At 57.3% G+C, this 23,917-nt stretch overlaps 2 protein-coding genes across 5 annotated transcripts in view; one reads left to right on the plus strand and one right to left on the minus strand.

Moving 5' to 3' along the window:
- The window catches only part of LRSAM1 (leucine rich repeat and sterile alpha motif containing 1), a 39,108-nt gene extending 23,294 nt beyond the window's left edge, over positions 1 to 15,814 (plus strand). For 3 of the 4 annotated variants that reach the window (XM_047069813.1, XM_047069831.1, XM_047069838.1), the window contains 8 exons: positions 2,108 to 2,207; positions 3,578 to 3,665; positions 4,649 to 4,723; positions 6,135 to 6,215; positions 7,717 to 7,812; positions 9,734 to 9,832; positions 10,479 to 10,610; positions 11,742 to 12,791. In XM_047069813.1, the coding sequence (XP_046925769.1) occupies positions 2,108 to 2,207; positions 3,578 to 3,665; positions 4,649 to 4,723; positions 6,135 to 6,215; positions 7,717 to 7,812; positions 9,734 to 9,832; positions 10,479 to 10,610; positions 11,742 to 12,137 (1,067 nt within the window). In that variant the 3' untranslated portion in view covers positions 12,138 to 12,791. Of the gene's footprint in view, positions 1 to 2,107; positions 2,208 to 3,577; positions 3,666 to 4,648; positions 4,724 to 6,134; positions 6,216 to 7,716; positions 7,813 to 9,733; positions 9,833 to 10,478; positions 10,611 to 11,741; positions 12,792 to 13,959; positions 14,109 to 15,053 lie in introns of those variants that run through there. The other variant, XM_047069821.1, reaches the window with a different exon arrangement.
- A 1,639-nt stretch (positions 15,815 to 17,453) lies between these two features.
- Positions 17,454 to 23,917, minus strand: part of NIBAN2 (niban apoptosis regulator 2) — a 53,319-nt gene continuing 46,855 nt past the window's right edge. The window contains exons 7-14 of the mRNA XM_047069893.1: positions 23,649 to 23,753; positions 23,408 to 23,570; positions 21,986 to 22,173; positions 21,057 to 21,212; positions 20,437 to 20,553; positions 20,168 to 20,275; positions 19,934 to 20,045; positions 17,454 to 19,522 (exon numbers count right to left, since the gene is read on the minus strand). Of these exons, the coding sequence (XP_046925849.1) occupies positions 18,939 to 19,522; positions 19,934 to 20,045; positions 20,168 to 20,275; positions 20,437 to 20,553; positions 21,057 to 21,212; positions 21,986 to 22,173; positions 23,408 to 23,570; positions 23,649 to 23,753 (1,533 nt within the window). The 3' untranslated portion in view covers positions 17,454 to 18,938. The remainder of the gene's footprint in view (positions 19,523 to 19,933; positions 20,046 to 20,167; positions 20,276 to 20,436; positions 20,554 to 21,056; positions 21,213 to 21,985; positions 22,174 to 23,407; positions 23,571 to 23,648; positions 23,754 to 23,917) is intronic.

Consider the following 23,917-nt stretch of genomic DNA (forward strand, 5'->3'; position numbering starts at 1 on the left):
TGTCGGTAAATAGATTGGGAATAGTATCGGTGTTGGGAACTTTTGTTTTCGCCTTTCAAACTTCCCTCCCTGTTGCTTAGCTTCTTATAAATGAGCATTTTTGTTGTTAAGTGTTTATTTTTAAGAAAGAGAACGTGGGGGGGGGCAGGGCAGAGAGAGACACACCCAGAATCTGAAGCAGGCTCCAGGCTCCGAGCTGTCAGCACAGAGCCCAATGGGGCTCAAACTCACGAACCCTGAGATCATGACTTGAACCAAAGTCAGACGCTCAACCGACTGAGCCACCCAGGCACCCTAAGCATGTAGTTTTTTTAAGTTTATTTATTTATTTAGAGAGCATGCACACAGGGGAGGGACAGAGAGAGAGAGAGAGAGAGAGAGAGAGAGAATCCCAAGCAGGCTCCGTCCACACTGTCAGTGCAGAGCCCAACACAGGGCTCTGTCCCACAAACTGACATCATGACTTGAGCTGAAATCAAGAGTTGGACGCTTAACCACTGAGCTACCCAGGCGCCCTGAAAATGAGCATGTGTTTTTATAATGAAAGAATTTCGGTAAAAATAACAAAAAGGCAAAAAAAGGTAATAACCAGAGTAGTTGAGGACATATGTAGTATCAGGCTGCCCTGTGCACAGCCAAAGGGGATGTGAATCAGCAGCATGTTTCTGGAAGGCAGAAAGGGACATTCCTATTTATTCACGGCCTTAAAACTGTACTCTTAAAAATTATTCTTAGGAAATAATCAAATCAGATTGCACAAGGACGTTTGAGCAAGGACGTTTATCATTTAATAATTGCAAAAAGAGTCCAAATGCCCCCAGATAGAAGATCACCTAACTAAACTTTTGTGATCCAGGCACCACCGTCCCCTGCAGCCGAAACCTCACGCTGCCTCATGGACATGGGGAGGTGGTGACAGACCATGAGAAGTGGTTGTGTTTAGGGTTGTGACATTTGAAAATTTTTTATTGTAGTAAAATATGTAACAATGTTTGCCATTTTAACCACTTTTAATTGTCCAATTCTGTGGCATGAAGTACATTCATGTTGTTATGCAGCCATCTCCAGAACCTTCCCAAACTGGAATTCTGTCCCCGTTAAACGCTCCTCTCCATCCCCCTCCCCCAGCTCCTGTACAGCGCCCCATTCCACTTTGTCTGAATTTGATGACTCTAGATACCCCCACATAAGTGGAGTCCTCGAGCATCTGTCGTTTTGTGACTGCCTTCTTTCACTCAGCATAACGTCCTCGAGGTTCATCCATGTTGTAGCAGGTATCAATTTCCCTCCTTTTTAAGGCTGTGAATAATATTCCATTGTGTAGGGGCACCTGGGTGGCTTAGTCAGTTGAACATCTGACCTTAAGTGTTTGTTTTTGAGAGACAGCACAAGTAAGGGAGAGCTGGGGGAGGGACAGAGAAAGAGGGAAACAGAGGATCTGAAGTGAACTCTGGACTGACAGCAGAGAGCCTGACACAGGGCTCAACCGTGAGATCATGACCTGAACCAAAGTTAGACTCTTAACCATCTGAGCCACCAGGAGCCCCTGAGCATCTGACTCTTAATTTCGGCTCAGGTCATGATCTCCTGTTTCATGGGTTCGGACCCCATGTTGGGCTCTATGCTGACAGCACATAGCCTGCTTGGGCCGGACTCCCTCGCCCCCGACCCTCCCCCCGCATGCGTGCTCTCTCAAAGTTAAAAAAATATCCCACTGTGTGTATACCACATTTTGTTTATCAGTGGACACTTGGCTTTCTTCCACCTTTTGGCCATTGTGAATAACAGTGCTACAAACATGAGTGTACGAGTGTTCAGTTCTCTGCTTTCAATTCTTTCATCTTAATTTTTTAAAAATCCATAAATATGTATTAAAAATTGGAAGGATATGTATCAAAATTAATATCTTTGGGTGATAGATGATAGAAGATCTTGTGTGTGTGCTGTTCAGTGTTTTACAATTAGCCTTTCAAGTGTAAGTTACTTGCATCGTTTAAAAAAAGTGGGGTTTTTTTAAGGATAAGTATGAGGTGGGTGATGAGCAAACCCTCCAAGGCCCCCCGGGAACGGTGCCCTTTCCTCAGCCCACCCCCCCGTGTTTCCTCAGCCGCCATGCAGCAGATGCTGACCGAGAGCTGTACAAACCGGCTCATCCAGGTGGCCTACGAGTCCCAGAGGCAGAATTTGGTCCAGCAGGCCTGTTCCAGGTAAGGTAAGGAGAGGCTTCCTGAGTTGGGGTGCTGACTCAGGACCCAGGATCATGGGGTGAGAGCTGGGCTCTGAAGTTCCCGCCTCAGCCTCAGCCATGCTGTCGGGGGCAGGCGGTGACTGGTCTTTGTGGTTTTTCCAGCTGGACCCCATGGTTGTGTCAGGCCATGGTAAAGTGACAGCGCTCACCCCTGCTTCTCCCGCACTTTCGGTGTGCCAGGCGTCCCGCCACGTGGTGTGTGTTAGCTTATTGAATCTACGAGGGACCATGTTGTTACTAGCCCCGTTTTGTCACAACAGCTGAGGCTCAGAGAGACTGTGGGACGCACCCAAGGAAATCTAGCAAGTGGTAGAGCCAGGGTTCAAACCCAGGCAGAGTGGGGGTGTGATCGAGCGTCCGTGTGGGTTGGGAGCAGGGTGTCCTGGAGGGGATGCTAATGGAGTCGCTTTCACACTGGTGGCAGCTTGGGGTCCGGCTGTCCAAGTTCATCACATCTCTGTGGGTTTGTCTGTTGAAGGAGCCACATGTGCCGGCACAGCCAGGGGAGCAAAGCTGTTGGGGCTTAGGAGACAGGCCAGGAGCACAGACTGCCTTGTGTTCCCCCGCCCCCTCGCCCCACCTTCCCCTGTGTCCGCACAGAGGTGAGGTGTGGAGCATCTCTCCCTCCTTTCTTGGTGGTAGCACATCGCGCTTAGGAGTGTGGTGGACAGACCCGCATTCAGGCCCCATTTCTTCTGTCCGTAACCGTGAAGTGCTGGGCCAGTTAGTTTCTCTCCTGAGCCTCAGTTTTCTTATCAGAAAAACAGGGATAAGTCACAGTACCTACCTCTGGAGTTGTTGGAGGATTGAAATAAATTCAAACCAACATTATGCCCAAGTATGGACATACGTGAGGATGCAGGGTTTGAATTTTTGTGCCCAAAGCACTCTACTTGTTCTAAGGGGAGATTCATGACCAGGGCGAGAAATGCTGGGGGCCCACGGTGAGATGTGGTTGTTTTGACCCAGCAGGAGAGCTTTCTCATGGCCCGAGTGGCTCAACTAGGAGGTCAGGAGCTCCATGCTGGTGGTGATATGGCAGAGGCCAGGCCACCACTTCAAAGGGCATTGTAGAGGGGATTCTGATGGAGGGGTGGATGAGCGGACCCGGAGATGATCTCTCCCAAGTCCCAAGACACACGGACTCCCATCGCCTTCCCTCTAGGGCCACGGGGTTCAGACTAACTCTGTGTCTGTGCCCAGCCCGGGGTGCAGCCCCCCACGGGTCCTTCTTGAGTATTTTTGAATGAGTAAATGGCTTGTCTTGATCTCCAAGGTCCTTGGCAGAAAATGTTCAGAGAGTGAATTAATTTGCTGTCTTTCTGGCAGCATGGCCGAAATGGATGAGCGATTCCAGCAGATACTGTCATGGCAGCAGATGGATCAGAACAAAGCCATCAGCCAGATCCTGCAGGAGGTGAGCCCTTGCCTAGGGTGTGCGGGTGGGGGGCCCAGGGCTCGAGTGGGGGCAGGGGTACAAGGGCGTGAGGGCGGGGGCTCGAGGTGGGCACAGGGAGGGGTGCCTGGAGGGCTCGGTTGGTTAAGCTTCCGACTTTGGTTCAGGTCACGAACTCGCGGTTCGTGAGTTCGAGCCCCGCGTCAGGCTCTGTGCTGACAGCCCAGGACCTGGAGCCTGCTTCCGATTCTGTGTCTCCCTCTCTCTCTGCCCTTCCCTGGCTCATGTGCACACACGTGCGCTCGCTCATGCTCTCTCACTCGCGCTCTCTCTCTCAAAAATAAGTAAACTTTAAAAAAAAAAAAAAAAGGGGGGGGTAGGCACAGGGAGTCTGGGGCAGAGCATCAGAAATCGACATGGAGCCCTGTCCTTAGAGAGCTTGTTAAGACCCAAGGTGTTTAGTCCATTTAGAAATGTACAGACTCAGGAAGAGGGGGGCAGAGAAAGGGAGAGGGGGGTGGCTTTCTGATCATGGAGATCTAGAGAAGCATTCCCCATTTCCCTGGCAGGCACCCACTCCCCGTGCTGTGTGGCTCCATCGTAAGGACCCCTCAGGGTCAGGATGTGGTGAACACGCCGTGGGGGTGGAGCCCACAAGAGAGCACTGAGGCGCCTTGACTTCTTCCAGACTGCACACTTCCATCTGCTCCCTCACCTTCCTCATCAGTGAAATGGGGCAGTAAAAAGCCCCCACATCACTGGTTGTGGGAAGTCCGTGTACGATGCAGGAGCAGCACTGAGTGTAGCATCTGGCGCTGATAAGCCTTTCATAAGTATTGTCTCTGAAATGCGAACAAGTGAGCTGAAAAGTCACGTGCTTGCTAGCAGGCAGAGTAGTCCTACGTTAAAGTGTTTTTGAGCAGATTTTGAGCCTTCCCCTGGCATGAGCCACTGGGAAAGCGAGGCCGCCAAGCACCTGCTGAGCAGCCCCTGCTGTCTTGCAGAGTGCCATGCAGAAGGCTGCGTTTGAGGCTCTGCAGGTGAAGAAGGACCTCATGCACCGGCAGATCAGGAAGCAGGTGGGTGCTGTGGGCGGTGCCCCCGCCGCCCCCTTCCTGCGTGCTTTCCTGGACGGCATAGGTGGCTCTTTCCCGTGCTGGCTCAGCGAGTGGACTTCCCCAGATGTGACCGGTTCCTTTCCCACGACGCCCTGGGCAGACGGGATGGGTAGTGCCCGACTGCGGCCTCTGCACCCACCACACTCCAGGCAGGACCCCCTTGCTGGGGAAATGCAGTTGGCTTCACCCCGGCCACCTCTGTCAGCTCAGGTGGAGAAGCTGGAGGGTGGATGGGGTGTCCCACGGGGGCAGACAGGGGTCCCTATGTCCCCGAGGGCGGATGTGCTGAGGTCCCAGCTCTGCCGGCAACCTGCAGGCTCTGCTGGACCCTCTGGGCTTTTTGGAGGGTGCGGTGGACCATGGGCGCGCAGGCTGGAGACGGAGTCGGCTTTCAGGTCTCGGGAGTGGTCATCACATCCTACTTGGCACACTTTGAATTGTACATTTTTGCATGTGTATTTTTTTCTTTTTATTCTTTTCCTTTTTGGCCAAAACCAACTTCTCTTTTTATTTCCCTCTTTAATTTCAACCCCACCTTGCCGGACATGAAGCTCATTCCTCTGACCTGGGGTTGGTTGGGGCCATAGGAACTTAGGGGCACGAACCATAGGGGTCACAGGCTTAGGGCAGAGGAGTCACTGGCTATGGGGTCTGACCCCCAAACATCCTCACTGTGGGTGATTCTGACCCACCAGGCCACCTGTTCCCCTTCAGACCCTGAGCAGGGACGTCCCCGAGAAAAGGCTCACTTACTGACCTGCTCTGTGTCCTTGAGCAAGTCACTTAACCTCACTGAGCCTCAACTTCCCCATCTATAAAATGGAGACCAGAATACCTCCTAATACCCAGAGGAGATTTGATGAAATGACACAGATACAGTACACAGCACAGGCCTCGCACACAGAATGCTCTGTAAGCATCAGCCACTACCATTAATGGTATTACAGTATTACACAGTCCCCTCCGTTACCCTCTGCTCTCCTCTGTGATGGCAGTTACAGGAAGCGAGAGAGTCAGATGCGTACAGCACTCAGGACTTGTGTGTGGTCTGCACTCTGGCCTGAACCTTAAAGGAAGGCCCGTCTCCATTTCATAAGCTCTTGGCACCCTCTGTGGTCCAGGCCCTACGATCAGCTCCTGAACAACAGTTCACCAGGACAGGCCCGTCCGTGTCCCATAAGCGCTCGGGGCCCTGGAATAGCTGATTATTTTAAACTCCCACTGAGAGCTTTCCCAAGGCACCTAAGTCCCCTTCATTCCTGAGCCCCTCGAAAGGTTTCTTAGACCCCACTTGGCCTTCAGAGAGCAGCACAGATTCGAACCTTGGTTAATGTGAATTAAAAAAAAAAACCCTGTCTCGTCTTCTGTTTAGATTAAGTTAATAGAAACTGAGTTATTGCAGCTGACACAGCTGGAGGTAAAGAGGAAGTCCCTGGACACAGAGGCATTGCAGGTACGTAGGGCTCCCTGTCCTGTCCCTCCCGCCCCAGAGGAAATCCCCACCTGGGCCCCCCATGCCTCCCTCCCAGCAGCCGCTCCCCAACAGGCAGATGGTCTTCTCCGTGACTGTGATGGGAGCACAGCCTGGGGGCTGAGCTCAGCACAGGCCAAGGTTAGGGTCAGGTCAGCCTATTGCTCAGCAGGAGGGTCAGAGGAAAGAGGGTTTCATTGCCAAGGCTCACCCAGACCCATTTCCATCTCTTTGTTTTGAAGGAGGGTCACTGCTGAGCTCCCTGTCTCTCTAAGCCATGCTTCTAGGGTGCTGGTTCAACTCATGGGCTTGACATCCTCTGGGGAAGGAGCTTTCTTGGTGTCCCAAGGATGTCTGGAGGAAAGCGCCCAACTGTTAGTGTGTCACTCCCTGCAGGTGGCTTCTCTGGGAGCCCTGGGCTCGGTGTCCTGCTTGTATAGTGTGGGGGCAGCAGGGACCGGCAGGTGGCGTCCTGGACTGTGTGTCCGGGACCTGGGCCTTCTCCCAGTGTAGTCCCGCTTTGTGATCTGGGCAGGCAGGGGAAGAAGGCTGGACTCTGCCCTTCTCTGACCCCTTTCTGCCCAAAGGGGATTGATTAATGGTGTGTGAGGACCTGTGCCCACACCAGGCTTCTGAGCAGAGCCACCTGTCTGTCCCTGTGTCTGTCCTCAGCAGACAAGTCTTAAAATGTCCCCTGGCTTCTCGACTCAGTAAAAGCGTGCTAAGGTCTATAGTCCTGGTCTGTGGGCTGCCACAGGTGTGCCGTGTGACCTTAGGTCACCTCCCCTCTTAGGCCTTCGTTTCTCCCCTCCGTAAAATGAAATAATCTTCAGGCCCAGCCTGCGTCACAGGGCCACCCCACGGGGGTGAGCTCACCAACGCAAGGCCCTTTAGGAGCCTTGCCGTGGCCCTCAGGAGGGGGTTGGGGTAGCTCTCAGAGAAGACACAGCCACCGTACTTGGCAGGTACCCATGTCTCCTGGCCGTTCGAGCTTGTGGGGCTCCCATCTGGGGGGGCCTCCATGGGTTTCCAAGAGTAAGAAACAAGTGGAACAGAGACGCAGGCGAGGGCTTCACTCCAGTTTGCATGTGCCTCCATCTGTGTGAGAGCCTTCCAGACTCCTACGGGGATACACCCCAAGCTGCCCTGCTTGTGCTTCTGCCCACATGCCCTGCCTGTAGTCCGTGAGACTGCAGTCACACACCTGTGGCTTATCATTTCCTTTGTTTGATGTTTCTTACCATTCCACTGTCGTCAGTCACTAGATCCCATGCCTGGCCTGACCCCCCACGGGGAGAAGATGGGGAGGGGATGCCCAGACAGAGGGGCCCTTTGGCTGTGTCCCCCAGCGCTCAACCTAATTGAGTTGGGCCCACTGCCGGGCTTGGGAAAGGCAGGGAGGGGTGGGACTTGCCACTCCCTGGGGACTCTGGGCGCCGAGCTATGCACTTCCAGCGGCACTGGGCCTGCTCTTGTGTTGCAGGAGATGATCTCAGAACAGCGCTGGGCCCTGAGCTCCCTGCTCCAGCAGCTGCTCAAGGAGAAGACGCAGCGGGAGGAAGAGCTCCGGGAAATCCTGGTGCGCTCGGCTTCTGCGTCCCGGTCGCACATGGGTTCGCTTTCCCTAAACACACTTGCCATTCTTAGAAGCGCTTTTGTTCAAGTAATAGTGGCTCATCAGAGAAAAAAATGGAACGTACGGAGGAAAAGAACCTCCCGAGAGTTCTCGAATGCTAACATTTGAATGTGTGTTTTCTAAACACTGCGATGCATCTTTGTAAGCTGTGCGTGGATATTCTGTGTAAGCCTCAGATGGAGCACATCCCTTTAGAACTAGCTTCTCTGCGTCTGTTCTCTTCGTGTCTCTGAAATGTCCTCTGCGCTCTCCCAGGCTGCGTTTGGATGGGCCATCGTAACCTCTTGCCCAGAATTCACACTACTTCCAGTTTTTCACTTTTCTGAGCAGTGCTGTCTTTGTAGCTAAGTATTCACAATGGCCGTGAGTATTCATTCAAGGCAGATGCCCAGGAGGGGACTTTCTGTGTCCAGGGCAGGCTGTTTAATAAGCTTTTGACAGGAGATACCCAGCTGTCCCCTGTACCCAAATGGGTTTGAGGCTGGCACATTGTCAGAGTGGCAGAGCCCCATTTAGGGGTGGCAAGTTGGGGTCATTTTCACCAGACCCTGCGGGCATCTGAGTGGTGGAGACGGAGGCCAGGCCCGCCAGCTGGGGCTCAGAGACTCGGTTGCTGCTCCAGACATCCTCTGAGCTCCTGTGGGCAGAGCCCCTGCAGAGTGCAGGGAAGAGGGAGACCAGCTTCCACAGCCCCCCACCAGCCCTTGTGATGTGCTGAGGCCAGTCAGAAGCTGCCTGTTCCTCACCATCCCCTACTGCCATGGCTTGCAAGTTGCATTAACGTGCAAACAGTGTGTTAGCCTCATGCAGCAGCTGCCATGTGCTCTGGTCCTGTGCTCCTGCCCTCGAGGGGCCTCAGAGGATTCCCCATCCAGGGAAGGAAGAACCACCTCAGCAGATGGTGACTGTCAGGGTCATGGGCTCCAGAAGAGTGCTGTGGCTGCAGCCCAGGGAGGGTAGGGACCAGCAGAGGGGAGCAGCTCCACAAGGTCTGGGAGGGACCACCAAAGGACAGCCAGGCCCCCCCAGGGGATGGGGGAAATGCCTGTGTTGAAGTCCTGCAGCCCACATCTTATTTGGTCCCCACCGTGTGGCCACAGTCCTGGCTCCTGGCTGGCTTGCTCAGAGTACAAGTCTTAAGGCAAAACAGACTTGTGTCCAAGTCCTGGCCCTGACCACGGGCAGCTTTCACCTGAGCAGGTTCCTGGTCACTCTGAACCTCCCTTTCCTCACCTGTGCAGTTGCACCCCCCCCCCCCCGCCCCACCAGAGCTGTGCAAATTAAGGAAAATGGCATCTCGGTGCATAGTGGGGTCTGGCACGCAGCACTCTGAAAACATTCGCTGCTGCTGTTAGTATCCTTTGTTCACAGCCCTGGCCCCAGTGCCTAGAACCATGCGTGGTCTAGAACAATACTCGGTGACTGCTTGTTCATGGAGGAATGAAGGAACCTGTTTCAGTACCTTGTCTAATTCTTTAGCTTTGTCAGAAGGGTGAAGCCCATTCTAGAAGCTCATATTGTCCTTAGAATCCTATTTTGTCTCCCTGCCTGTCACAAGCTCCTGACCCCAAGTAGGGGGCCTGCAGAGCGTGGTGCCAGGTGTCTGCAGCCCAGATTCAGGCCCCGCCCCCAGGTGGTCCCTGGCTGAGGTTGCTCACAGCAGAAACGGGGGTAAAGGGACTTCCTGCCTTTCCCGTTCAGTAGTTTAAACAGTGAGGCCATGGTGGCTGGGAACATCGTTTGTAAATTACCAAACACCGCCCCACTCCCTGCACCTGCCCAGAGCATCATTTACAGTTGCCACGGTCATTATACTTTTTATTTACTGATTTATAGCTGATGGTACTTGTTTTGTCCCTGGCAGACAGAGTTAGAAGCCAAAAGTGAAACCAGGCAGGAAAATTACTGGCTGATTCAGTATCAACGGCTTTTGAACCAGAAACCCTTGTCCTTGAAGCTGCAGGTAAGGGCCGCTGGCACCCACCCTTCCCGAGAGCCCTCCTGTGCCTTGGTGATATCTGGGTTCTTGATCTTTCTAGTTTATTTCTGTTCATATTTCTGGGGACAAGTGCGCTAAGCCCTGGAGGGACAGAAAAGAGAGGACGGGTGCATTCATCTGGTCAGAGGCCAACACAGGTGGGCCACAGGAGCTGCCTACAGACACCTGCCATGGGTGGGACGGAGATGCCCCCCAACACACACACACTGGTTTTTGTCTTGCCTTTCGATAAAATTTAATGGAGTCGTTCTGTACATACAATTTTGGCAAATTGCTTTTTTCTCTTAACAATAATGGGCAGTTCGCCAGGCGTATACCTAATAGGTCATCTCAGTGTTTCTAGACAACTGTATAGCATTTAGTATCTGGATGAACCCTCATTATTTTAAACAGCCCCCTCTTGATAGGTACTTGATTGCTCACCATGTTCCCATTTCCAGATAGAGTGGCAGTGAGCTTCCTAGTACCTTTATCTCTACTTCCGTATGCATTTTTGTAGGAAAGATACCAAGGAAACCCATCCTAAGTACATCCGGAGCCTTTGTTTGCCATTGTAAGTAACGAGGTCTCGTTTGCCTGCGCTCAGCTTCCCCGTGGGTCTGTCCTGCAGGAAGAAGGCATGGAACGCCAGCTGGCGGCCCTCCTGGTGGATCTGTCGGCTGAACACTACCTGCCCATCTTTGCCCACCACCGCATCTCCCTGGACACGCTGAGCCGGATGAGCCCTGGGGACCTGGCCAAGGTGGGAAGCAGCAGCCCCTCAGGGGAGGTTGAGGGGTGAACCAGGCCGCTGTCCGATCCGCCGAGAGTCGACTTACTCTGGTGGGGTTCTTGGTGAGGTCTGCCGTTACCCAGTGGTCCAGGGTCCGCTTGCTTCCAGGTGGCCAGAAGACCTACCCCATCGGTCCCTAACCCCCTGCGTGTGCCCTGCACGCCATCTGCCTAAGAAAACCCAGGGATGTGAGTTCTGACCCCAGGCTGCCCCACCCGCTCAGATTGGACCTTCACATTGTGGGCCCAAGACAAATCCTTGGAGGTCTGCTCCGGCCCTGGCCCACGCCGTGGTGTTGCAGACGTGGCATGGCAGCACTTCCTGAACCTGCTTGCTTCTGGGTAGAGCTGAGCACCTTGCGTTACTTCATTTACTCTTCATGTGAGCCAAATAATGGCGGCCCACATCTCTAGCGCTTGCCTGCGCCGGGTGCTATTCTAAGTGCTTCTCGAGTGCTAGCACCTTGAACCCTCCCAACAACCCAGGCAGAAGGGTATTCTCGTCCCTGTCATTTTTCAGATGAGGAAGCTGAGACACAGCAAGGTGGTAACTTGCCCAAGGTCACACAGCGGAGCTAGGACTCGAGCGTGAGTGGTCTGGTGCCAGAGTCCATGCCGTTTACCACTCTGCTGCTGTGTCGCCTGTCCCTTGGCCCAGAAACCGAGGCTCTGGAGGGCTGCACGGGGGCTCTGCCTCCCAAGGGACCATGTGGTTCCAGCACTCGGCCTTGGCGTGAACCGCCTGGCCCTTCCCGTGAACTCTGATCCTGGATCCTGTCTTACTGGTTGTCGTGGGGTTGACATGCGGTCATGCAGGTGAAGGAGTCCCTTCCTCGGTGCAGGGGAAGCACGTGCTAAACTGTAGCTGTTACTAGTGTCACTTTCCTTTGGGGCCTCTGTTTCTCTCCCTGCCACGTGGTCATCTTCATAGCTGTGGTACTGCACTGGGGCAGGGTCAACTGGGTGTTGACCCTGGGGCCCAGGCCTCCATGTGTCCAGCGGGAGGTGCCAGAAGCCATGAGGCAGTCCTGATGGCTCTGTACTGTGTAGCGAGCTCTCGCGCAGCCCAGGCCATAACTTGCTTTTCCTTGAACTGGCTCAGGTGGGCGTCTCGGAAGCCGGCCTGCAGCACGAGATCCTGCGGAGAGTCCGGGAGCTGTTGGGTGCGGCCAGGATCCAGCCAGGTACCAACGCCAGGACACCTCCTGAGCAGAGGCCCCCACCTTACTTGTGGACTGTGGCTCGGGGCGTCCCCTGTTTACATTTCAGGACGAGAACTGAGGGCCGGTCCTGGCCCCTGCCAGTCCTTAAGATTCCCTCCCAAAGGAACAGGATTTACAAACGGGAAAAACGGGCCACAAAAATGGGGGAACAAAGAAGCTTCCTTGCAGAAGAGGCCCTCCTGGTTCCCTGTCCTAGAACCTTCCCTAAAGCTACTCTACAAACACAGGGAACCACACACCCAGATCCTTGCAGTAGAGGGAGAAACCAGCCCTAGCCAGTGCCTGACACTGTGCCTCGGGCAGACCTGTGGTTGGACGTGGAACAAGGTTCGTGGTGACCTGTGAAAGGGGTAAAGGCAGGTCATAAAGCCACTCCAGCTGCGCCTGGAGGCCCGGATAAGGTAGGTGCTGTGGCTGCCGTAGGAGTAGGTGGGCGTCGGGGATCTCCTGTGTCCGAACATAATCCGGGTACGAGGCGTTTGTCAACCACTTTACAGGTACCGTGTCATGGCACCTCTGGCAGGTGGGTGCTGCTGTTCCTTTCATTTGAGAGATGAGGGGACTGAGGCGGAGAGGGGCAATGTGTCTGCCGTAACCTCACACAGCTGGCGAGTGTATGTAAACCTCAGTACAGCTGAGCTTTACTGCCTCCCTCGAGAAGAGGCCGAGGGGCCTTGGCAAGGGAAGCGGGCCTGGCACAAGGATGAAGGCAGGGGGCGAGCCCGTGGCACTGCCAGCCTCAGGCAGGGTCTGTTCAGGGGAGAGACTAAAGGTGGGGTGGCCAGACCAGATTGCAGGGGCGAGGCAGGAGCTCTGCTGCCGGCAGGGAGGAGGCCCTGGGCCCCCGGGTGTCTGGGCCAGTGGCAGCGCCATGATGTCCTCGGGCTCCAGCTCTCTAGCCAGTTTTATTCCAGAGACATTGACCCAACCTAACCAAGTCCCTAAACTCACAGTCCTTTAATTAGACACCTTCCTCCCCTTGCGGATGTTTTCCAACCCTGGTCCCTCCTGCTGTCAGACTGGAGGTCAGGTTAAGTTTGACATTAGGAGTTGGGGTCTCCTCATCCCACCGCCCCCCAACAAAGATTCCCTTCACTCTGAGCCCCTCCCCCTCCTGACACCTGCCTCCCACAGTCCCCCACCATCCCCAGGGCGGCTTCCTGACTGTGTCCACCTGCAGGGAAGGCTGGGTGGGATGGTTTCCTCTCAGCAGCAGAAGGGGCAGGAGACCTTCGGCCATTTTCCTGACATTCTCGTACTGCTCCCAGAACTTGGTAGGTGTCCCGTTACATATAGAGGAGCCCCTTGACGGTGATGGTTTGGGGGTGCCATGGTACCTTTAGAGAGCCTAGTGCTGTAACAAGCCTTAAAAGATATATATTCAGATGTTTCCAATTATAAAAACTTCTCCTTCAAACCATAGGGTAGATGGAAAAATGTGAGCCATGATCAGGTTGGGCGTCAGGGCTGCCGAAGACTCGGGGATGGGGGTGTACTTTGCATGATATGAAAGAGACTGCATTTTGTAAGGGCTGATTCTGGTGTCCTGCCTGTTGGGACCCCGGTGGGGGATGCTGGCTCTAGGGCAGAGGAGGGGCAAGGGTGGAGGGGACAGCCTTGGGGGCTTCTCCTTCCTCTCCCTACTTCCTGGTGACCTGAGGGCAGCGGCCCATCCTGTCTCCTGGAGGAGGGGCTGAGAGCATTGCCCCATCCACTGTAGAGTCCCTAACCGAGAACGCCTACACCACGGCTCTACCATCAGATGGCCCTGTGGTCTTGGACAAGTGGCTGCCCTTCCCTGAAAGGGACAAGCCCTCTTGCAGGGTGGCCATGAAGGATCCGGGGAATGGTCAGGGGTCAGAGGCCCCAGATAACCAGCACTGTGGCGATCCCTGCCAGCCTCCCTGCACTCCTGCCTTACAGAGGAGGGAATGAGGCTCAGAAAAGAGTTAAGGGGGCCCTTACCCCTACCGTGAGATCAAAGTGCCCCTCCTGAGCTCACTGTCCACTCGTGGCAGGCAGAGCCAGGGGACCCCCTGTGGGGTTGGGATCACTGGGCCATGACCCTGGCTCAGCCTATCCCTCTGGTCCTCACAGAGCCACTGAACCCACCCAAGGGTGAGGTCCCTGGGGCCATGGAGGTGCCCACCGCCCCTGAGGAGCTGCCTGAGTCCGTGAGCCCATCTGCTCCCCCGGCAGAGCTGGAGGTGCAGACTTCGGAGTGTGTCGTGTGCCTGGAACAGGAGGTGAGTCTGGGGCAGCAGCCCCTCCCCACCCCCCCACACCAGCCGGGCCGGCACCCATCCTGAGCCTTTCCAGACTCGTGTTCTTTCTAGACACTTTTTTTCATTGGTAGAAGTGTATTGTATTCATTAGAAACTTTGGGAAATCCAGGAAAGCAAAAAATACAGGAAATTATCATGATCCTATGACCCAAATATGAGCATTTTCTGGGGCTTATTTTCTTTTTTTTGAAAGAGGGGGCTTTTTCCCCCCTACTTAAGAAAAATTTCCCATGTCCTTAAATACTGACAGCACAATTTTCTCTGAAGAGGCTTTTAAAAAGCTGTCTTTAAAAATCTATAACAAATTCTTATTGTAAAAATTAACATAGTGTATAAAATCTCCCCTCCCTCCGCGTGCGATCCTACTTAAAAGAAGCAACCACGTTAGCAGTTGAATTACTCCACGGTCTTTACAGACCCGGGAAGGGCATGATGTGTAGGGAGGTGTTGGTGATAAATGGAACCAAACCCCTGCTTTGGGGCCCCATGTTTCTTCCTGCAAACTCTGCTGTACCAAATAGCCTTGAACGGAGTTGATTATTTCCTCAGGATAAATCCTAAAAAGAGGAAATGCCGAAGCAAAGTGCAAGCGTGCTTACGAGGCTTCCGCTCCATGCTGTTGGGAGTAGTTTGTAGACCGAGGGGCTGATCAGGATACAAAAAGGCAACAATTAAGACAGTCTACCGTCCAAGGGGCAGGGCTGGTGAGACGCCGTGTGGCCTCCTGTGTAGCTGTCGGAGGGCACGGAGGGTCCAGGATTGGTGGCGGGTGATGACCACCATCACGTGGTGCTATCGGGTGGTATCAGATGCTTCCGGTAAAGGACGGCGGGGTGGGGCGGGGGCAGGTTGCCCAGCCTCCAGGAACAGGCGGGGCAGGACCCAGACGCTCCCCTCCCTCCTCAGGCCCAGATGATCTTCCTCAATTGCGGCCACGTCTGCTGCTGCCAGCAGTGCTGCCAGCCGCTACGCACCTGCCCGCTGTGCCGCCAGGAGATCGTGCAGCGCCTCCGCATCTACCACAGCGGCTGAGCCGCCGCCTGCTCCGGACAGACCCGTGCAGCTCCCCTCTGCCCTGGGCCCTCGTCTCACAGCCTGGAGGTGCCCCCCGCCCCGCCCCGCCCCGCCCCGCCCCTCCACGCACACCGGGGCCGGAGGGCGGCGGAGCGTTCCAGACCCTGACGCGGCTGGTGTGAACGCGGTGGAGGAAGGGAGGACTCGCGGCCTGAGGACAGGGTCTGGGGTTTGGAGAAGCCTCCGTCTGAGCAGGAGACTGCGTGCCCTCGCCTCTGCACTTGCCAGCCCTCTGTGCCGGTCCCCGCCCCTCCAGGAGCCCCAGGGTCCTCGGCAGGAGGGTCCTCGGCAGGGTAACTTGGACAACGCCGTCCCTCGCCGTGGGTGCTGGGAGCGGAGGGCCCCGACCCAGAAGTGGGGGAGGCCGGGGGTAGAGCTGGTGTGTGGTGTCGCCGCGGACCACTCTGGGCCATCCTCAGGTTGTCCAGTGTAGGCCTTGTGCTACAAGTGACATTGGTCCCTCCTCGCCTCCCCCTCTGGGTCCCCCTGCTGTCCAGATGTGCACCTCCTAGCTACCCCCACCCCATCTCACAGGCAGGCAACCAGCTTGCAGACCCAAAGCAGGAATGTCAATAAATCCCCCTCCAGCCTGCTCCTTCCGTGTCATCACTGGGGCCCCCGGGAGCCCGGGGAGGGAAGGGGGCGGGCTTTACCTCAGTCAGGCAAAAGGAGGGAGGAGGTACAGGCATTCTCAAATGCAAAGTTAAAATTCCCCTCATTACAGGTGGACAGACAGACTGGGCTCAGAAGGGCACAGGGAGGGTCAGCCGGAGCAGGTTGGCCGGGCAGCGGTGGGGGGCTGGGGGGGAGCAGGGGCATAAGAGAGTGGAGGCAGAGGCTGCTGAATGCCCAGTGCCTGGCAGCTGGGACGGGGCAGTGCTGGGTGTGGAGCCTGCCAGAGGTTTGATTCCCAAACCCGTGCAGTTGTGCAAGTTGTTCATTGTACAATTTTAGAAGGAGCCATGTACCTGTACTTGCTGTAGAGCTGCACATTTATTGTGCATTTTCCAGTAGATGGTTTTGAACCGAGGACAGCTTTCTTTGAGCTAGAGGTGGGTCTGATTAGGGTACCTGGGCTCTGCCTCCAGCTACCCCTAACCCTGGCCGGCCTTCCAAGACTCCTTTCCCCACGCGTTAAGCGTGGGACACGATGGGGCCCAGATGCAGGCCAGTGGCCACCAGGGGGCACCCAGCTGCAATCCTGGAAGCCCTGAGGTGGCAGAGCCCTGTCTCCCCTAGGCCTCTGTTTCCCTGCCTCATTAGGTCCTGTGGACTGAAACAGGATAGGATGAAGCCCCCTGTGAGTTCTGTTTTCCAGGCAAGAGCTGGGGCCTCCTCCCATACCCTATCCCCTCCCACCCAGGACCTGGGGAGCTTTGGAGGCTCCCTCTGCCCCAGACTTGGGCTCACCTTGGCCAAGAGGGGAGACAGACCTGGGTGGGCAGGGCTACTTAGGGCACAGTGTTTTCCGAACCACCTGGACCCCTCACTAGGCCCTGGGAGAAAGGAATTTTAGGACCGCCCCCTCCTGCTTTTATAGATGAGGAGCCTGAGGCTGAGTGTGGTGCCTTGCCAAGGAGAACAGCAAGACTGCACTTGAATCTCTGGTCGCTGCCCCCGTAGTCCCTGCTGTTTCTCACCCCAGCCCCGTTGACCAGCCCTCAGCCACAGACCGCCGTGGACAGGCTGGCAGCAGGGAAGCCAGGGGGTGTGTCCCGTGCTCCATAACCTCCACCAAGGGTTCACACCTTCCTGGGCCTCAGTTTACATGGTGGTGAAATGGTAATGAGGACACCCCCCTCCTGGAGTGGCTCTGGGGCTCCTGGTCCTGCACAGAAAGTGCACACACCACAGTAAGTGCTCGGTAAAGGCTGTGTGAAGGTCTTGAGGACCAACACTGCTGTTTGGATCTGTGGATCCAGCTTGAGCCCAGGGGCCAACCCCCACTGTGCACGCCCCAGGGCCACATGGCCTGCAAGCTGCTGCCATCCCCCTAGGCCTCACCGTCGCCAGGGGCTACCCGAGGAACACCCTGCACCGATCTGGCTCAGAGAACCGAGCTGCCGACAGGCCAGTCACCTACGTGCCCTGCACGCCTTCTCTCGGGGCCGGTTTCCTCTAAGATGGGGTAACACAGGCACTCGGACTGAGCCCAGAAAGCCAGGGTGCACTCCTGCTGTGGGACAGGCCCAGCCCCGGTCTCCTCCTGCCAGCACCACGCACACAGGCCACTGGCTTTAAATCATTTATTGATTAGTAAAGCTTAACCAGTTTGCATAATATTTTCAGTACAATATCTGGGAATGACGATTGAGAAAACCCCAAGGCACTAGAGAGCATCTGAACACATGAACGAGATGGCAGAAGGTTAGTGAGGCACTGGAGAGTCCGGCTGGGAGGACCAAGGGGGCCCTGAGCACCAGCCACCACCGTATGTCCCATGGGTCTGAAGCCCCTGCCCTAGGAAGGGGACGGAGGGTGCGGGGCGGAGGAGGGCGCTGGGGCAGGCAGGAAGTCCTGGTCCCTGGGGACAGGGCTGCCAGGGTGGAGCTACCTCGGCTAGACCTTCACCCCCAGGAATAAGCCGCTGCGGAAGGAGCGCATCTGAGAAGGGAATTTTCAGGGTGAGGTGACTTGGAGGCAACAACAGCCAAGCCACAGCCTGACCCCAAATCCTCAGAGGGGCCACCGGCAGCGCCTTGGGGAGCTGTACTCAGCTCCCCTGGTGGACAATGTGTACCGTGGGGGTGGCCCACAGATGAATCTCCACCCCCACCCCGCAGACCCCATTTCCGAGCACACGGCCACGCTCCCCTCCATCCCACCCTGCAGCATGTGGCCGAGACAGGCAAGGGGGACAGAGGGACTCCGGGAGGCTGGCTGCCAACAGGCAGGAGATAGGCTAAGTGCCGGGGGTGGGGGTGGGGGGGTGCAGAAGCCTGCTCCGCTTCCAGCAGCCTTCCCTCTGCCGCCTCAGCCTGCCTTGAAGACACTCCCAGCAATACTTCCCCACCGACGCCCTCTTCCCTCCCTTGAGACACTTCCTCTCCACAGACCAGCACATTCTGGGCCTTTCTCATTCCAATCCAAGCCACCTCACCCCTCCTCCTCCATGGGGCATCCCCCTCAACCCAGCAGCCCCAGCCTGGCTACAGCCGGAAGACCCCTCCTTGCACCTCCCCTCACCCAGAGCAGGGAAAACAAGGCCCGTGTCCCCTCCCAAACTGGCCTCTCGGGGCCCAGCCTGGATTGAGGAGGACACTGGGGCCCCCAGTGCTCCCTGGTCCTGGTTCTGATAAAGCCCTTGGTGAGAAGGGAGAGAAGCCAGTGGCCAAGTAACACAAGCAACCACTCTACCTCCATCTTTCTGAGAAGGCTGGCTAGACCCAGGAGGGAAACCGAGGCCATAAAAGGCAGGAGAGGAGGACCCAGGGAATCGGTGATCACTGGGTACACCTCAGCCCCTCGGCTGTGCCCAGCTTCCAGCACAAGCAGGAAGCCCAAGATCATGCCACAGAAGAGAAAACAGGAGCAAAGTGTGACCAAACCCAATAAAGTGACTCAGGTGGGCCACCCCTGCCCAGCCCCAGAGGTGCCACAACGGCCCCACCGACCTCCACCCCAAGGCACAGACCCGGGGCTCCCCGCCTAGAGCCAAGCCTGCCTGTGCCTTGGAGGGGGTGACCCATGTCCAGCAGAAGCTCAGGGGCGACCGGCCTAGAACTCAGTCTGTACCCCTGCGCTGTCCTCGGTGGTGGTGTGGATGGGGGGGCGGCCACCAGGGCTGGATACCTGCTCCCCAGTCTCCTGGTCACTAGGTTTGGGGGGCTCAAGGTCCGCAGCTTTTCCAGGAGGGGGTTGCCGAAGGGGCGAGGCTGGCGGCGAGGAGGCCTCAGGGGCTGCCACGGGCTGGGGGCTCTCTTGGGAGGGGGCCCCGTTGAGCAGAGGGCCAGCCGGCGGGGGGCTCTCAGCCCGCAGATCCCGGGCCAGCAGACCGCGCAGCTCGGTGACACTGTCCGGGGACGCAGGTGATAGTGGCTCCGAGCCAGCCTCAAAAGGCAGCCCTGCCTCCTCGTCCTGGACCACGGACACCACCTGCTTGGCACGCCGTCGCTTTTCCGAGAGCGGGGCTGCTTCCGAGACGCTGGGGCTGCCACTGTCCCCACCACTGCCACCATACTCCTCACCCCAGTCGATGGGTGCACCCTCCGCCAGCAGGTGCAAGTTGGGGTCACTATTGTGCATGACCATGCTGTCCCGGTACAGGTTGTGTTTCCTCTGCACAGCGGCCTCCTTCACAGCTGCGGAGCCCAAGAGGGGGGTCGGGACGTTTACCACGGGTTCCACGGCCGCCGCCACCACCCCCTACACTGCGCCCAAATATGACCCACGTCGTCCCCTCCAGGCCTCCCGACAGCCAGACCTGGGGTCATGATTGGGAACTGCCCCCCCACCCGGCCAGGCCTCACTGCTGGCGAGGAGTAGTGGTTACCGGGCTGGTAACCACCGTGTCAGCCTGTCCCTCGTACCAAAGACCTGAGAGGACACTAAGGCCCAGAGAAGCAAGTCTACCCTCCTACGTCCCCACCGCGTGCCTGACCCAACCCCCAGGCCTGTCTCGCCATCTTTGCAGGAAGACCTCTCAGCAGCCCTGTCTACCGGCCCCCGGGCAGTGACGGTCCCCACCCGGCACGGCGCCGGCCCTCCCATACCCTGCAGGATGTCCTTCATCACCGTCTGCAACACCACCTCCTCGTACGTGTTCTCCACTAGGATGAACCTGGCAAAGTCCTCGAAGATCAGCTCCTGGAACCGGGGCAGCTCCTGCGGCGGCGGGGTGGGCAGGGACAGAGCGGGGGATGGTCAGGCCCGCCCTGGGCTCGGGGACCGCGGAGGGGGCTGTGCTCGGGGGGCCGTAGCAGGCTTGGCCGGGGCGGGGGGCTCACCGACTTGCACGTGGGCGCCAGCTTCTTGAGCAGGAAGGGGATGGTGATCTGCAACAGCGCCTCCCGGAAGAATCGCTTCCGCACCGAGCTACTATCGTAGTCGTATTTCTGCCAGGACAGAGGGGTCGGGGGCGGGGTCGCTAGGTCTGACCTGAGCCTTGCCCCCCTCCTCCTCCTCCTCCTCCTCCTCCTCCTCTGTGGGGGCAGGGGTCCGTGGTGCCTCACCCGGGGACAGCCATCCTGGTACCGGCCCAGGGGCCCGGCCTCACCTTGAGCACGCGCTCCAGGATCCGCTGGATGGACTTGCACAGCTCCTCCTTGGTGGGCCCCTTCCCCAGCTCCTGGTGCAGGAGGGTCTCGAAGGTGTACACGGCATTGTCCATTTGCTGCGGGGCACACCATGGGGTGCGTCAAGGCCCCGGAGGGAGCACAGCCCCCTTCCTGCATGCCTCGGGGTGGGGGAGGGGGCTCCTCAGCCAGCCCCCACCAGGCCTGCCAGGGAGGCGTAGGGGCAGCCTGCGTGCTCATTCCCTCGTTCACCCACATCTTTCCTGAATGTCTACTGTGCGCTGGCATAATGCCAGGCACTGGGCCAGTCCCTGCCTCGAGGAAGCAGAGATCCTGGGTCCTGCAGGAAGGGACTTGGGGAGTAAGGAGGGCCTCCCGGAGGAAGGGGTCTCCAGGCAGAGACCTGAAAGAGGAGGCCAGATCAGCCAGAGGAACGAGCGTCCCAGCAGACGGGAGCGCCCAAGAGGCTGGAGCAGGAGTGAGCATTCCAGGGGCTGCACGGGGGCCAGGGCCTAAGGCCCGGGGTAGGGGCCTACGCTGGGCCGGTGGAAGGTGGGTGACGGGCATGGAGCAGGGGGGAGGGGGGGTGCTCCGGGCCCACCTCTCGCATGTGGATCTGGGCTCGCTGCTTGAACACGGCCGTGCTGGACACATCGAAACGCTGCTGCAGCCCGTCAAGCCGCAGTGGCTCCATCTTCTCGTAGCAGCTCTGCATCTTGAGGGGGTGGGACGCCAGCTGGGACAGTTTCTCCATGTACTGCAGGGAAGCAGGGATGCGTGGGACCTGAGCAGGGGCCGCCGGGGCGGGGGCAGTGCCTGCAGACCCACACCCTGCCTGGGCGCTGGGGCTCCAGGCACCGGCCACCTGCAGGGGGTGGTGGCTGGGGGAGCCCAGGGAACGAAGGCCGGAGCAAGGCCCCGCAGCCTGGTACCAGCAGGGAGGCTCTTATCGCTTCTGGGGCACCAGGTGGCCTCGGGCAAGTCGCTCACCCGCTCCGAGCCTCAGCCTCAAGATTAGGAGATAGTGTCTCATGATCTCTAAGGTCCTTTCTGGTTCTCAATTTCTAGGATTCTTGCTGTCTGTGGACCCCTCAGTCCAGGGTGTGAAAGAGGAGAGCAAAGGTTATGGGATCAGATATAGAAGGATGTGCACCCTGAGAACCAGGTGACTGAGAAGTGAGAGAGATGGGCCAGCCCCCATGTTGGGGTACGTGAAAAGGCATGTAAGTTGTTCTACCTCCTGGCAGAAGCTCACTTCTCCTCCCCTCTCTCCCTCCCTCCTCGTTAAGTCCTTTGATACTTCAGGAACCCACTTGGTTTATAAAGCCTGGTGGAGGGGGTCAGTGATCCCCTTTTTCTCTGAGTGCTGCCCCCCGTTTCTCACACCCTCAGCCCTCCGGGTGTCCAGCAGCCCCTCTGGTGACAAGTTACGCCCTGGATCGCAGGAGGGCCTGGCAGGGGCAGAGCAGACCCAGGCCCGGCAGGCACTCCGCCCCCCCCCCCCTCCCCCGGGCAGGGGCCTGGCCTCACCTCACCCAGCTTGTCAGCACCACCCTCGTTGATGACGTTCAGGTTCATGTCCGTCACCTCTTTGAAGAAGACATCCCGCACCTCGGTGAAGCCTTGGCTGGTGGGCACCATCAGGGCCTCCAGGATGGACGGGATGTAGGGCTGGACGTGGTTCCGGACGCACACCTCTGCCTTGGGGAGGATGAAGGCTGCGCCCAGAGGGAGCAGGTGAGCTGAGGGCACCGCCGGGGGACACCCCCAGCCACCTGGAGCCCAAGCTTTTAAAGAAAACCACTAGTGACATCAGCAAACTGAATGATTTGTAGGTACATGCACCAAAAACGGGAAGGGCGTCTGGGTGGCTCAGTCGGTTGAGCGTCCGACTTTGGCTCTTTGTGAGCTGGGGCCCCGCATCGGGCTCTGCTGTCAGCTCAGAGCCTGGAGCCTGCTGAGGGGCCTCTGTCCTCCCTCTCTCTGCCCCGACTCGCGCTCTCAAAAATAAAAAATTTTAAACAGGGGAGTCTGAGATCGGACCCTGATCTTTCTAAAACCATCTTACTGCTTTAACAAAACAAAAAACACTTTGGTAGATTCAGCGAGCCTCTGCGTTTTTCACACACGGGCCGGTGTGCCTGGGTCTGCACCGCCATGTAAAAGGCTGCTTGCTCGGGGGCATGACCAGCTCCATTTGCACCCAGGGCATGTTTTGATGTCCCTCTCTCTGGCTGGCTGATGGTTTGTTGCCCAAGATAAATGTCAGCTCTCAGTGTTCCATCCGGCTCACAACGAACACAGGTAGGAGAGAGTAGTCCTCAGGCAACGGACCAGCCCTGAAACCGCACACAGCCAATGGGGGGGGGGGGGGGGGGGGTGGGGACAGGGGGCCTGGAACAGACCCCGAAAAGTGAGACGTGATCAAAGTGAATCATTACAGTTAAACTGATGCCTATACTAACCCCAGGGTCAAGTCTGTGACTGACCACAGATGAGCAAAAGGCTTGAACTTCCTTGACAAAATTTACATCTTCCAGGTCTGGGTTTGCAGAAATAGCCACAGGACAACTCCCAGGGGTCGGAAGAACAACGGCCCAGATTTGATTTCATTTTTAAAAACGACCATCGATGGGATGCCTGGGTGGCTCAGTCGGTTAAGCGTCTCACTTCGGCTCAGGCCACTATCTCACCGTTTGTGAGTTCGAGCCCTGCGTCAGGCTCTCTGCCGTCAGCACAGAGCCTGCTTTGGAGCCTCAGTCCTCCTCTCTCTCTCCGCCCTCCCCCACTCGCATGAGCATGTACATTCTCTCTCTCAAAAATAAACATTAAAAAGAAAAATTTTTTTTTAAATGACCATTGAATCAAGTCACTAGCGTGAAAAGTACGCGGGTCGGTGGCACAGACAGGCGGCCCGCCCCGGCCCCCGAGGCACGGCAGCTGGCTGCCTACCTCGGATCTTGCTGGCCAGGTGCTCCTTGGAGGTGATGATCTGGTCCATGTCCGTGCGGATGGCCGCCTCCATGGCTGGCCGGGCCAGCTGCAGCTTGGACAGCACCGCCTCAAAGCGCGCCTTGGCCTGCTCGTACACCATGCGGTACACAGCGTCTGAGATCTGGGGGCAGTGCCGCGAGTCAGCGTGAGGGTGCCAGGCGGGTCCGGGACCCCCGCCTCCACACCCACACCCACCTACCTGGATCCACTGCCGCTGTCGCTCCTGCGGTTTCCCCTTCAGCCGCGGGGCGAGCTCCGCCTTCAGCTCAGGGCCCAGCTCCTCCATCACCAGGTTGCTCAGGATCTAGGACAGAGAGCCACGAGCCGGGGCAGGGGTTACAGCATGTCCAGATGGCGGGTTCCCCGCCACGTTCCACAGGCTGGCCACTCCAGCCCCACCTCTGGGCTTGACCTTGGCTTCACGTCTCCACTGGCCTCTCTCCTGAGCATCATTCCACCAGGTCCCAA

This window comes from Lynx rufus, unplaced genomic scaffold (assembly GCF_022079265.1).
Source record: "Lynx rufus isolate CCGP_SWC_20201006 ecotype Redwood Valley unplaced genomic scaffold, mLynRuf1.p SCAF_10, whole genome shotgun sequence".
Taxonomy (NCBI): domain Eukaryota; kingdom Metazoa; phylum Chordata; class Mammalia; order Carnivora; family Felidae; genus Lynx; species Lynx rufus.